Source organism: Macrobrachium nipponense, chromosome 31 (genome assembly GCF_015104395.2).
Source record: "Macrobrachium nipponense isolate FS-2020 chromosome 31, ASM1510439v2, whole genome shotgun sequence".
In the NCBI taxonomy this organism is placed as follows: domain Eukaryota; kingdom Metazoa; phylum Arthropoda; class Malacostraca; order Decapoda; family Palaemonidae; genus Macrobrachium; species Macrobrachium nipponense.
The window spans coordinates 56330155-56345591 of record NC_061093.1 but is presented as its reverse complement, the minus strand read 5'-3'; the positions used below and the strand labels follow the sequence as shown (position 1 = coordinate 56345591).

The 15437-nt window shown below is 37.0% G+C and overlaps 1 protein-coding gene across 1 annotated transcript in view; it reads left to right on the top strand.

Moving 5' to 3' along the window:
• The window catches only part of LOC135206859 (delta and Notch-like epidermal growth factor-related receptor), a 164874-nt gene that overhangs the window by 134797 nt on the left and 14640 nt on the right, over positions 1 to 15437 (top strand). Inside the window, exons 8-9 of the mRNA XM_064238342.1 lie at positions 2685 to 2827; positions 13632 to 13751. Coding sequence (XP_064094412.1) covers positions 2685 to 2827; positions 13632 to 13751 — 263 coding nt within the window. The remainder of the gene's footprint in view (positions 1 to 2684; positions 2828 to 13631; positions 13752 to 15437) is intronic.

Below are 15437 nucleotides of genomic sequence, written 5' to 3'. Positions count from 1 at the left end.
CTTCCTCCTGCTCCTGCTCCTCCCCATCCTCCTCCTGCTCCTGTTCCTGCTACTGCTGCTGGTGCTGCTGCTGCTGCTGCTCCTCCTCCTCCTACCCTCTTTGCTCCGTCCTACTCCTCCCCGCTCCTGCTCCTGTTGCTGCTGCTGCTGCTGCTCCTCCTCCTCCTCCTCCCCTCTTGCTCCTCCTACTCCTGCTCCTGTTCCTGCTGCTGCTGCTGCTGCTCCTCCTCCTCCTCCTCTACTCCTCTTGCTGCCCCTACCCTGCTCTGTTCCGCTGCTGCTGCTGCTGCTCCTCCTCCTCCTCCTTTTGCTCCTCCTACTCCTGCTCCTGCTCCTGTTCCTGCTGCTGCTGCTCCTCCTCCTCCTCCCACCAACTTACACTGGAATTTCAAGACTCAGTGACGCAAGCTGTTGAGACCGCGGTTAGAATCATGAAGTAGAATCCTGTCAGCTGTTTAACCGCCCACCTCAATTCACAGTCGCCATCTCTTTCTTTTTTTTTATCAATTCTCTCCCATTTCGTCATCAGCCTCAAAAATCCTATGAATGATGAAGCAGAATTTCGTGAATTTAGTTCAGCAGGTGTGATTAGCGGAACGCATGGAATACATAGTGAATTATACATATAGGGTTTTGCGGCAAGCTCTTTGAATTGAAGGCAGGCCAGCAGCTACCTGTGTGGCATAAATAGTTTTTTTTTTTTTTTTACTTCCTTCTCTTATATATCAGCGGCAAATCTCTTATTGATTCGCCCACTCTCCATTAATCATTTGGGATCTACATTTTTCAATATAGGCTCTGTCATCAAAGGCTAAACTTTTGGCATGTGATTTATCTCTCTCTCTCCCTCTCTCTCTCTCTCTCTCTCTCTCTCTCTCTCTCTCTCTCTCTCATACTTCAAAGCAGTCCGTCCCTCCGGTGCCAAAGAGATAATTTATTTATAACAGTTGGGAGAGATCCTCTTCAAAATTCATTTTAAATCGAGTTATTTTAGGAACAAATCCTCGACAGAGACGGCGGAGGACGAGAGAGAGAGAGAGAGAGAGAGAGAGAGAGGAGAGAGAGAGAGGTGGAGGCGAGCGCGACAGGTGATCTTATTTTTCTTCTCTCCGTTCTCTTATTTTTATTCATACCATTCAGTTTTTTGTAAACCTCCCTCCCCCCCTCTTCCCAGTATTGACGCTGATCAATTTCAATAGTAGTGTCTGGCTTGTGTCGATCACCTCTTCAGAGCAGGTTTCGTTCATTTTTCATTTTGTGTGTGTGTGTGTTTTTTTTTTTAGTTTTTGCTTTCATTGACGTCCTCTCTCTATTTCCCCCTTAATTGAAAAACGCCTTCTTCCTTCCATCATTGGTTTCCTTAAAACGAAAGTTTATTTTTAATTCTCGCCACCATTTTCAACGATGTTCGCTCACATATAAATCAATTAATATTCATCGCACAAAAACGAATCCAAACAATATTCATGACGTGATTTTTCATCTATATTTCTCACCAGTGCAATACGAATCACCATTCTCTGTTATGTCCAATCACCACCATCTTTAAACATTACCATTTCATCTTCATTCAAATTGCTGTATCCCCCCCCCCCCCAACCAACAAGGCAAAATATTAAAGTACAAGGGCTCTCGCCAAACTATTCTCCAAATGGCTCAATAAATAGAAAAACAGGGTAAAGCTTTTAAGCCATTTAAATTGCGTCTGGGTAATAGTGTCTTGATATTGTTTGGGGGACAGTGGTAGTTTATTGATATTATTATTATTATATTGTTGTTGCTCTTAGTAATGGTATCCATATAATTCTGCTTTGTAGCATCTATTTCGACAAGTGTTCAATATTTTATTAACATGATGAGCAAAACATATTTTAATATCATCTCTCTTTCAGTTTTCCTAAATCAGTATTCTTTCTATATTATTATTATTGTTGTTTATATAATTGGTATCCATATAATTCTGTTTTGTGGCATATCATTCGACAAGTGTTCAATATTTTATTATCATCTCTCTCTCTCAATTTTCCTAAATCATTACTCTCTCGATATTATTTACTGCTATCAATATAATTCTGCTTTGTGGCGTCTCTTTCGACGAGTGTTCAAAGATGAACGAAACATATTTTATTATTATCTCTCTTTCAGTTTTCCTAAATCATTATTCTTTCTATATTATTATTAATGTTGATTTTATTATTGGTGTCCATATAATTCTGCTTTGTGGCGTCTCTTTCGACGAGTGTTCAAAGATGAGCGAAACATATTTTATTATCACCTCTCTTAAACATATTTTATTATCATTTCTCTATCAGTTTTCCTAAATCATTATTCTTTCGATATTATTATTGTTGTTGATTTTATTATTGGTATCCATATAATTCTGCTTTGTGGCTTCTCGTGCGACGAGTGTTCAAAGATGAACGAAACTTATTATTTGCAAGATGAGCGAAACATATTTTATTATCATCTCTCTTTCAATTTTCCTAAATCATTATTCTTTCGATATTATTTACTGCCATCCATATAATTCTGCTTTGTGGCTTCTCGTGCGACGAGTGTGCAAGATGAGCGAAACATTTTATTATCATCTCTTTCAATTTTTTCCCAAATCATTAGATTCATTTTTTAAACCTCACTTACTCCTTTTTTGGGTCAGGTTTTCAAAACGTTGCTCTCTCCTACAGGCTTCGGAGGGCAGCACTGCGAATTCGAGTACAACGAGTGCGTCTCGAATCCCTGCGAGAACGGAGGGACTTGCGTGGACCACGTCGGCAAGTTCGAGTGTCTCTGTGGCCGTGGCTACACGGGAGAACGATGTCAGATAAAGGTAAGTTAATACTAATACTTCCCTGTTATTATCGCAGCCATATTGCGTGTCCGCATTCCTTCTTACTGCGTTACGGTTTCATTGAGTTTATTATTGCTGATCTGTTCTGTTGGCATTTCCTATTATGAACCAAACAAAGACTTCTTTCAGTTTTCTTCTGAAGATTGAGAAAGAAACCCACAACATTACTGTGTATAAGGTGTTTACTTATAAGTATTTACATTTTTATTTACTCAAGCACTCTAGTACTTTCAGGCCCTATCTGTGGCCCTTTTTTTCAAGCACCACAACATTACTGTGTATAACGTGTTTACTTATAAGTATTTACATTTTGTTTGACTCCACACTAGTACTTTCAGGCCCTATCTGTGGCCCTTTTTCAAGACAACCTACACATCTCTTGAAAAAGGGCCACAGATAGGACCTGAAAGTACTCGAGTGTTGAGTAAAATAGAATGTAGATACTTATAAGTAAACACCTTATACACAGTAATTTTGTGGGTTTCTTTTTTCAAACGAACACCATATTATTCTTTGGCCGCTTGATTTACAAATCAATGACACCTGTGGTTTGCTTGTTTCGTATAAATAGCGGTCTTATCTTCAGAATGGTGATAATGGTGATTTTCAAAATGAGTGAACGTGCTTATGAAATAAGTCAACACTGCCATTCATTGTTTCTTTATATATTTATCTATTTTTTGTGCTAGTTTCTAGTGATTAAAATTGCCAGGACGAAGATTAATTTCAGTGTTTTTCAAAGTATACATATATGCAATCGCAGAGGAACTGGTTCCGTTTCGTCATATCGTCTCATTCAAGGGCATACGTATTGAAGCATTATACTGTCAGATTTTATTAGATTCCAATTTTTCTAAGCATGTCTGCGTGTGGTTGCTTACTCTTTTGCTCTTTTAGTTATTTATTCTTTAGATGATATTGATTGACAAGAGTAAAAGAATTGTTTAGATTTACTTGATTTCCCCAAGTCAGTTTTGTTTCACGTCACGAATATTAATATTCTCTCTGTAAGGGTGAAAGTTCTCTGCTCCATGTCACAATATACCAAATTCGATTCATTCTTGTTGACCATAAGATTTGAATTGAAATAACCAGCACACAAACAAACAAACGTAAGCGTAACCTTTACCTTCGTATTTTTTCCCCACCCAATAATTGTCCAACTCCATAAACACCGGCTTCTTTGTAAAGATGTCGAGAACGAAAATAAAAATAAAAGAACCTTTTTTTTTCCCCTACTTTTTCTTTCCCGTTGTGAGGCTATTGAAAGTTCCTTAAATTTTTTTTTTACCCCCTTTCTGTAGTGCGGCCATGGAAAGTCCTTTTTATTTTCCACAACCCACCGCCTTTTATTTGGTAGGGCTACGAAAAGATACTGTGGTGGGTGTCGCTTGGATTTTCCGATATCGGTGATATAAATACGATTTGCATTGGCGTTTTGTTAAGCCAGCAGCGACCTGATAGAGAGTTGGTGTGTGTGTGTATGTGTGTGTATGTGTGACGGTGTTGGAGCGAGTTACTTCCTATTATCATTGAATGAAGCCGACGCGCCTGCTTATAGTAAACATATATAAAATATAAAAATATATGTATATATATATATATATATATATATATATATATATATATATATATATATATACGGGAGACATTTGTAAAATATAAACCTATATACATACATACATACTTACACGAATTACCTTTCAAGTGCTGGAGAAAAAAAAAAAAAAGACATCTGTGACGTCACCGCAAAACTTCTCTAACTGGGTTAATCCCTCCCTCGGAGTAATAGAATTCACAGGATCATATTTTCGCGACCATTCGAAATTAGGGGAGGAATTACTGTTTCCGTTTTAATCGGAGGGCGATAACGCGAAATATACTGCACGGAACGACGTAAATTGGACGTAAAGCAATTCGGTTATGATATTTAAGCGGCGTTATTGTTGTTTGCATTATTGTTGTAATGGAATATTAATTGTGTCCAAGCGGTTGCAATTTAATTTCATCGGTGACGCCTCCCTGCGTGCGAGACTGGAGTCGAAAGCGTCTGAATTTATCGCTCTAGGCCTATTTTGTTCTCCAAGGACTATCTATCCACTGTGAATATGGGCACCAAACCATTTTTGGGAAAAGATAAACTAAAGCTTCAAAAACGCCAAAAGGACATAGACGCAAGACTTGTGATGACATTTTGTCTAACCATGTAAGGAATAGGTTTGTCTCTTTCTCTTGCTGTTCTTGTCAAAAGGTATAATGTTAACCAAATGTTAACCAAGTACACCTGTTCATTGCTTTGTCGATGCGAGAGGATACAAAGCAAAGAAATTAATAAACAGGTTCAGCTTCAATATTCGATAAATTTGGTTGAAATTTCTCTCATGAGAACACCAACATTCCTGTAGAGTCCAGTGTTGTCCAAACTGGGGTCCGCGTATCCCTGCGCAACATAGATCATGAGGGTACGTGAACAAACAAGGAACACACACACACACACACAACAGAAACATCCCATCAGTGAACATCAGCCTCACATCTCACATTAAGTTGTGTAAGTAATTTTCAAGCATTTTGTTATTAAATCATTTTTATTTGTGTAATAAATTTGAATTTATTGACCAACACTCCTATAATGCAGCCTTTTCATATTTAATATACTATTTGTATGATTGTCCTAAATAAAACTGAGTTTGGTCAGCCATGGTGGGTGGGGGGAGGGAGGGGGCGGCTACGTAACAGTAGGAGAAGGTAATAAAGGGTACAATAGGCGAAAATGTTTGAACAACACTAGTCTAGACGCAGGACCGACCAAAAACAAAAATAGTTGCAGAAATGAATGACCTAAGCCCACTGTCAGCAAACAAAATTTCGAGGTCTGACTCGCTTCATTTGACCTGGCTGTTAACGAAGTGTCAGTTACCTTTTTTTGTTTAATATTCTGCTAAGTTTATATTTAGCATCCATGTATATTTCAATGTCATCAGTTACTGGTTTTTAACAAAGTCACTTAACTTTTTATTTAATATTCTGCCGAGTTTCTATTTAAGATCTAACGTATATTTCAATGTCTTCAGTTGCTGGTTTTTAACAAACAGTCAGTTAACTTATTATTTAATATTCTGCTAAGTTTCTATTTAACATCCAATGTATATTTCAATGCTATCAGTCGCACTTTGTTTGATGAATATGAAAATATTTGCACGATTTGATATTTCCCGAAAAATTGTGCATCCTAAGATGTCTTCAACATGACGTTAGGTTCATCTGCAAGTCGAAGATCAGACCAAGCGCAGGAAGGGAAAATGATTCCATAACATCACTGTAATGCAAAATGGGTCGTACAGTATTGAAAATACTCCGGCTCTCTGATGTTACTTAGGAGCTACTAACTGCTGGCAATGGGTTGGCAACCGTGGAAAAACGTTACGAACTGAAGAGTAAACAGCGGAAGCGATGAATGTTGCCTAATGGTTTTTACTGTTCCGCCCAAGAGCGTAAACAGGGGAAATAATAAATACTGCCTAAGGGGGGCTTTACTGTTCAGCCCAGCTGGAATGAAATTCTCGTGCGAAACATTAAAAGTATATTAAGCGAGTGAGAATGGAAAGTGCTGCTGCTTCGTACGAGAGGAATTAAAGATTTTTTGTTCGTACTGCTCCCGCGTAATCATCGTCTTGCGAGAATTTTAAAATTATATTCGGATGAGCGGAAATACTTTGGTAAAATAATGATAATGGTAGCGTTTGAATGTTCATTTACACAAAAAGATTTATTGGGTGTTATAAGGAGCCTCTTTATTGCACGATATCAATTATGATATTCATATTAATAGTGGGAACCACTGCTTTAGACGTATCTTATACACAAAGCCTCTGTTTTCGTCAGTTGTCTGGAGTTACGTATTATTTCAGTTTAGTCTAACCCAAGGCCACTGTGTCTAACTATGAGTCTGTCTACCACTGTATCTACGCAATTATGTCTATTTGCAACTTTGCAAGTCACGTTCGTTTCGTATTGAGCGCAGATAACTGAAAAAATGAATTTCTCATTTCTGTGCATGGCAAACTGTTGAGAGTGGAAGGGGTTGACTTAGAGAGAGAGAGAGAGAGAATGGGGGGGGGAGGTAAAGGAAAAGAAGTAGAGGAGGAAGAGTGGGTGAGAGAGAGAGAGAGAGAGAAGGATCAGGGGAACAGTGGGGTTTTCGAATTATGCAAATAGTTCGCTCGTTAATGTTTTGAAATTCAATTACATGATCCGGTAGCTGATTTGAATTTTTATGTCCGCGCCACTTCCACCTAACGCCCTTCGTTCGCCAAGCTTTGCTCATTTGTTTTTTTTTTTTCCCAACTCGTGAAGCATATTGCACGTGAGAGAGAGAGAGAGAGAGACGTATCAAGTACCATATTTCCATAAGCGTTATAAATTTCAACGAAATGTTTTGCTCATCAGATAATATCTGTGCTTTGCACGTGTGTGTGTTTTTTTAACACGTGAAGCATATTGCACGTGAGAGAGAGAGAGAGAGGTAATATCTGTGAAATGCAATATGGCTGGCTAGATGTGTTCAGCTGTCGTTTTTCTTGTATGTTAACTTGATTTGCCATTATTATTATTGTTATTAAAGATCGTACCTGATATTGAAAATTTTTTCGTGAATATATATATTACTGCTGATCTGTTCAGCATGCATTGCAGACTTTTCGCTAACAATTTGGTAGTTTAGTCCTTTGCTGGAAAGATTATGGCACTACCAACTTTGTTACAGAATTATAAATTTATCTTGTTATTCATTAAAATTTACGAGTTTATTGTATTTCCAGACGTTCTATATACTGTAGTCCCGTTATTACTCTCAAGATCCAAGACTAATTCAACGCGGCTTTAAATACAATAATTGTATTTTTGTTGAGCGTTTTAGATCTAAATATTTGTATCATTGTTTGTTAGTTGTTCCGTTTGCTTTTACCGTGCTTGAGATAGGTAGTTTGTTCATTTGTGGACCTCAAGGAAACGTGTCTTATGGTTACAGCTGAAAATAAGTGACTTTTTTTCATTACAAATGATTTCATAGAAACTGTATTCTCCGTATTTCTGAATTATCTTCAAGGGAATAAGGAGCGTTCATTTTCCACATATTAAGCTTACTTATACGTATCTATGAATAATTGTCATATCACCGTGATTCATATAGATTATTCGAGATACAAATATCCTTTAGTATCAAACTCGCTCTACCTCGGAATTGATATATTTTCACATATGTAAACCGAAGGGGAATTTTTTAGTTGATAATAATTTCGTCCTCTCGTAGGATCGAACCACCGTCCAGCGGACAGGGACGAAATCAAGACGACAGTGACCTTATCGATTCGGCTAACAAGTTGAATATATTCTCATATACGGACATAATACCATAAATATTTCATCTTCAAATATCTTTCAGTTATTCGTCACGGAACGTTCAGAACTTTTGTAAATATTATACTTACCCAAAACATTTAAAATCATTATAATTATTCAAATGACCACAAATACGAGGAGAAATAAGTGTCTCTGGATCGAGCACCACAGTAGGTCACAATGAGGCCTGAGAAACCAAGGACGTGAGATGGAAAATGAATCCCTTTGTTTGTGACTTTGTGGACGAAATGTCTCTCAGCGGTAACAAACAGGTTTGTTGCGATGGTTCATCAAAACGCATGTGAAACTGAGGGTAATAGCGGCTATGACAATGATGACAGTGAGTACAAAGGGTTATGGGATTATCGCTGTTGTTGTCGGTATTGTAGCTGGTGTTATTATCACATTGTTGCTGGTGGTGTTGTTGACACTTGTTGGCTTATAACGTGAGAATCCCGTTTTCAGTCTAATGCATCTCATGGATTTAGGAAAGAATTGAATGCAGCTGTTATGATTATCAGTGTTGTTGTTATTCACCACTGTCAAATAATTACTTCTTGTTTTCCTCTTCTAACATAGCTGCCAGTATCATTAATGCTGTTGTTCATCAAAAATATCGCTACTTCTTATTCTTCTCTTCTTTTTCCTCATCCTACTGTGACTAATATATATTAATTTTTTTAATCTTTTATTAGAAAAATATCACATTTACAAAAATATTACAAAATTAAATATACTTACAATATTTAGTACAGATTACTATGGCCTAGAAATAATTAGAAGTCAGAATCAATATACTTTTTGCTAAATAGGTTTGCAGTTCTCTCTTTATATAAATTTCTTAACAGCCACCTGTCAGTCATAAGATAGTTTACTTTTTTACAAAGGCACATTTTCTTAACTTAATAATATTAGCGATCGGCATCACCACTGTTATTGCTTATTCTTCTTCCTTTTCTTCCTCCGTCCCCCTTACTCTTCTTTCTATCCTCCTGCTGCTCTCTCTCTCTCTCTCTCTCTCTCTCTCTCTCTCTTCCTACCCATTCCTCCTGTGTTGGGGGCGGGGGTGGGGGCAGCTCAGCCAATACTGTATATTGAAAGACTTCTGCTGAACGGAAAGCGTAAAGAGAGAGATTTGTAGTCTCCTAAAAAAAGGGGGGCGTTGTCTATCATCGTAAACTCTGTTTCTTTCACACACTGCCCTCGTAAAAAGTCCTTGATTTTATATGTATGAGATGTTCATTATGTGGAACGTTGGACAGTGTGAAATGGTATGCCACGTAGGAAAAAAAAGGGTGGGGAGGTAGAAAGATAAGATTAAACCAGTTTTGTAAAATTAAGAACAAGCTGTAAGGACCACAAAGATGCTATACCGTGTCTAATAGAGAACATGGTCAAGGGAGAAAAGCATCAGATGAGAGAGAGAGAGAGAGAGAGGGGAGAAGGTAATACCAATTCTGTAAAATTACGAAAATGCAGTCAGAGCCACAGAGATGCTATACGGTGTCTAATATAGAACATGGTCAAGGGAGAAAAGCATCAGATGATAGAGAGAGAGAGAGGAGAAGGTAATACCAATTCTGTAAAATTACGAAAATGCAGTCAGAACCACAACAAAGATGCTATACCGTGTCTAATAGAGAGCATGGTCAATGGAGAGAAGCATCAGATCAGAGAGAGAGGAAAGGTAATACCAATTCTGTAAAGTTAAGAAAATGCAGTCAGAATCACAAAGATGCTATACCGTGTCTAATAGAGAACATGGTCAATGGAGAAAAGCATCAGATGAGAGAGAGAGAGAGAGAGAGAGATGGTCAAGGGAGAAATGCATCTAAGTGTGTTGAGGAGAGAGAGAGAGAGAAGGGGGGCGGGGAAGGGGGATGAAAAACTGTTGAACAGAGAGAAAGAAAGAAATGCTACAAAGTAAGATTCAGAAAATTCTCGAGAGCGCAAAGGAGAGGAAGACATAAAAAAAAAAAAAAAAAAAAATGCTACTCTTTGATGCCTTCCATGGTTTCCTTATTTCCAGATTTATGAAAACGAGGTAAAAAAAAAAAAAAGATCGGGGTTGGGTGGGGGATGGATTTAAAGGGAGGGAGTAAGTGGGGTAGGGGGGGTGGGTGGGGGTGGGGGGGGAAGGATTGTGCTTCCTCCGTGAGGTATAATAAACATACATAAAAGTCGTCTGCCCTTTTAGAGAGAGGTCAGAATTCGGTCGAATATGGAAAGGAAGATAATAGCAACTTTATGTTTTTCATTGCTTTTTTTTTTCTTCGGTGTTTATTTCATTTGTGTTTGTAGTTTATTTCATTTATGTTTATAGTTTATTTCATTCGTGTTTATAGTTTATTTATTTCATTTTTGTATGTACCTTTTAACTCTGGGCAATATCCGTTCGTTCGATTACGGGGCGTAACGCCATTTACAGTGTATGTATATATATATATATATATATATATATATATATATATATATATATATATATATATGTGTGTGTGTGTGTGTGTGTGTGTGTGTGTGTATACATCATATACATACATACATACATATATATATATATATATATATATATATATATATATATATATATATATATTATATATATATATAATTAGACAAAACAGTGACTCTTTACGCTAGGCATCTGGCTACCTCGGTATCTTCGTAGGGCTACAAGATACTCGAGAATATAGGTAACCAATATTCTGTACTCCAAATATACATTGAAGAGTTTCTTAACTGTTCCCAGCCTCACTGATGCATTGAAAATCGTCAGTCTCATTGCAAGCTAATATAGATGTCTCTTAAAGAGAGTTTTTATTTTTACATTTCGCAAAAGTTATATAACGAACCATTATTGTGTGCATGAAAATTGCGATATTTGTAAATAAACTTTGATAAAAAAAAACCATGCAAATACCCCGGCCGCAATTTATCATTATAATGATACCACATTAGACGAAATATCTTAGGATTGCTAACAAAATCAATCGCTCACCAAAGAAGGCCTTATTATTTTCTATATTATTAGAGAAAATATGCAATATTTTACAGAATGCCTGGACGACATATCTTAGAAATACTAAGAAAATCAATCGCTCACCAAAGAAGGCATTATTGTTTTTTATATATTATTAGAGAAAACATACAATATTTTACAGAAGGCTTTATTTTGAAATATGAAAAGAATCCTTCTTTCCCCTTCCCCCAACCAATGATTGCAAAATTACTGACGCACACACATGCAGTACGTCAATCGTCTCCACGTAATGAGACAGCAAAGGCGGTGAATATAGAGACTTTCCACAGGGCAGAGGATTGTTGTTGTCCAAAAGCGCTGGGTTGCATGTTGCACCTCGTAAGGCTCCGCTGAGGAGTCGGAACGAGGGACAATGAGACTGATGATGATTCTTGGCGTCGACCCAACAGACGCCTGGCGCCGATGATGCTGCAGCAGCCTCCTCTGTCTACCTACCGCCTCCCCCACCCCCCTCTCCGCCCGCCGCCCACCTCGCCTCCCCCCCGCCCACGGCCCGCCCACGACCCACCAACTCGGTCCCTATACAGGTTGAGGAGATGGATCGTGGGAGAGCAGAGCTCTCTCTCTCTCTCTCTCTCTCTCTCTCTCTTCAAATCGTTTTCTTCTTTTTTGTAGATATAACACAAACTCTCTTCAAATCGTTTTCCCCTCTTGTAGATAAAACTCTCTCTCTCTCTCTCTCTCTCTCTCTCTCTCTCTCTCTCTTACGTGGTTTTTTTTCCACTTTTCTCACGCACTTTGCAAGCCAAGCGTCCTCATTATAATCTACCTTTTGTAGTCATAACTCTCTCTCTCTCTCTCTCTCTCTCTCTCTCTCTCTCTCTCTGACCAGACGAGGAGAGACGCGTTATGAGCAGGTTTCCTTGAAAAGCCAATGCGTCTCTTCAACTCTCTTGTAACCTAACCAATGAATTCTGTACCCGATTATATTATGTCAAGTGTCGTGGATAGTGTGACCTTTCCGGGGTTTTTGACCCCGTATGGATCCAAATTTTGCGGCGAGTTCGGTACAAGGTCGTTGGAGATGACCGTGAAAACATAAACAAAAGACTGTATAAATATCATAGTTAGTGACCCCCCAAGAAATATTCGTCCTAAATTTCGTATAAACGTATAAAAGAGCCGATGAAATCCTTTGTTTCAGAAACAAGAATAGGGAACTTCTATAATATGGCTTTTTGTCCCCACTTGTATATATAGGTAGGTGAAATGAGTATGTATATACAGTGTTTAGGTGTGTGTATATGCATGTATATACATAGTAAATTCAAGTATGTTGAGCTATAAAAAAATATATATAAATAATTTTATTGATTCTGTACATAAATTACATATATTGTATTTACATTTATTGTAAAAAGGCCTTTAAAGTGTATTTTTTTAATAAAAGAAAAAAACTTGTATCCTATAAGTATTTGCCTAAATTATTACCTTCCATAATTTTGGTCTATTAATCGAATTTCTTCAAACGAAGAAGAGAATAAGAGATTCTAGTGGCACAATATCTTTACAATTTTGGTCAAAATCCAACTTTATGGAAATGCGTCAGAGACCCACTGCAGAATTCCTTGGCCTCTGAGACGATAAGAGAGACCTCTTCTGCTCTCTGGCAGCCATAATTCTTGAGAGCCGCTGCAGACGTGAAATGTTAGCATTGGCCGTGATGCATCGCTTTCTGAAGCCACCCAAGGGCATAGGTAAGGTATTCGAGGATACGGATATTCTAAAAAAAAAAAAAAAAAAAAAAAAAAGGATAAAAATACTTTCGGCCGAATATTGCGTTTCCTTCTTCCGCTCATTTCATGCTTCCAGCACTCACGTCAGAGGGAAAAGTTTCAACTGAGGAAAATTCGCTCTTTTTATTGTCTGATTTTTTTCATTTTCGTTTCCCGTTTGTTGTCTTTTTTTTCCTTCTTTCTATTTCGGTTGTGTTTCTACCACCTCTTGTTCTAATTTTTTTTTATATCGAAGTTTTTAATCTTTATTTTGTCGTATCTAAAACGTAATTTTTATGCGACCTCGCCTACCTCACGTGGCAAGAAGCGTCAGATAAATTTATCCCAAGAGTCAGAGGAAGACTGAATCCCGATTTTTTTTAAATATCATCTCTGTTGACTGAGTCAGTGACTGAACAACTGAGTCAGTGACTGAACGACTGAGGAAGCGACTGAACGACTGAAGCAGTGACTGAACGACTGAGGCAGTGACTGAACTTAAACATGATGGGTAATGTTTAAGTTCAGTGGGATGCAACTAATATAGAGAAGTATCCTACTTCTTATGGCCCCCCCGCTCATAGAGTCATATGTATATTGTATATTCATATTCATCTTATGTTTTCAGTATGACCTGTGCACGCCTGACCCGTGCGCGCCCAGCAGGGTATGTGTGGACAAGGGCAACAGCTACTCCTGTGAGTGCCTCAACGGATTGAGTGAAGATGATTGTGGTCCTCATATCCAGGTCAGGATTCTCGTTATGTTTGTAGGATAAAGTCATTTATTTAGTATATATATATATATATATAATATATATATTATATATATATATTATATATATATATATATATATATATAGTATATATATATATATATATTATATATATATATATATATATTATGTATGTATATATATATATATATATATATATATATATATATATATATATATATATATATATATATATATATGTATATATATATATATAATATATATATATATATATATATATAGATATATATATATATAATGTATATATATATATATATATATTATATATATCTTATTGTGTACATTTGTATATAATATGGGTATATTGTGTGTTATATATGTATATATATAATATATATTTATAAATGTATATTACAACTGAGGTTTTCATATTGAATTTCATATGAGATATTAATTCATTATTGGCATTTCTCCATTATTTTTTTATTCATTTCCCACCGTCATTGTTAATTAAAATCACAAGTAAAGCATTCAATTCCACTTTATCCTTGCGTGCTTGCACTTTGATAAAATTTTGCATGTAATAATATTAAAATGGTAAAATATTGTATATTGTCTCTATTAAATGATAAAAAAATGAGTCCTCTACTGTTCCAATATTATAGCAAATCCCCACACCAAAACAGTCCTTTGATGTGAAGTATATACAGACCTTTGCACTTTGATAAAAATTTTGCATGCGATACGATTAGAATTATAAAATATTGTATATTTTCTCTATTAAAAGAAAAAGGAGTCCTTTACCGTTCCAATATCACTGCAAAGTCTCTCTCTTTAAAGCTTAAAAAAAAATGAGCCCTCTATCGTTCCAATACACTGCAGATTATCCCCCATCAAAACAGTCCCTTGAATGAAGTATATATCAGTATCCAGATTCCAGTATCCAGTATCCGATTCCCCCATCAAATCAGTCCCTTGAAAATTGAAGTATATATCCCCCAGTAACCCCCGATCCAGTATCCCAGACTTCCGCCCCATCAAAACGTTCCCTTGAAAATGAAGTATAGTATCTATCAGTATCCATTTCCAGTATTCCAGTATCCAGATTCCCCCATCAAAACAGTCCCTTGAAATGAAGTTATATAATTATATATCATTATCCAGATTCTACTCACAGTATCCAGTATCCAGATTCCCCCATCAAACAGTACCCTTGAAATGAAGTCTATAGCAGTTCCAAATTCCCCCTCAAACAGTCCTCCTTGAATGAAGTATATATCAGTATCCAGATTCCCCCACAAAACAGTCCCTTCAAATGAATGAATCTATCAGTATCCAGATTCCAGTATCCAGTATCCAGATTCCCCCATCAAAACAGTCCTTCAAAATGAAGTATCTATCAGTATCCAGATTCCAGATCCAGTATCGGGATTCCCCAAAATGAAAACAGTCCACATCCATAAGATTCCCATCAAAAAGTATCCAGATCCAGTATCCAGATTCCAGTATCCAAGCCTTCCCCCATCAAAACCAGTTCCTTGAAATGAATTATATATCAGTATCCCAGATTCCAGTATCCAGATTCCCCCATCAAAACAGTCCTTGAAATGAAGTATATCCATTCCGTATCCAGATTCCAGTATCCAGTATCCAAGACCTCCCCCGCCCCCATCAAAACAGTCCCTTGAAATGAGTATA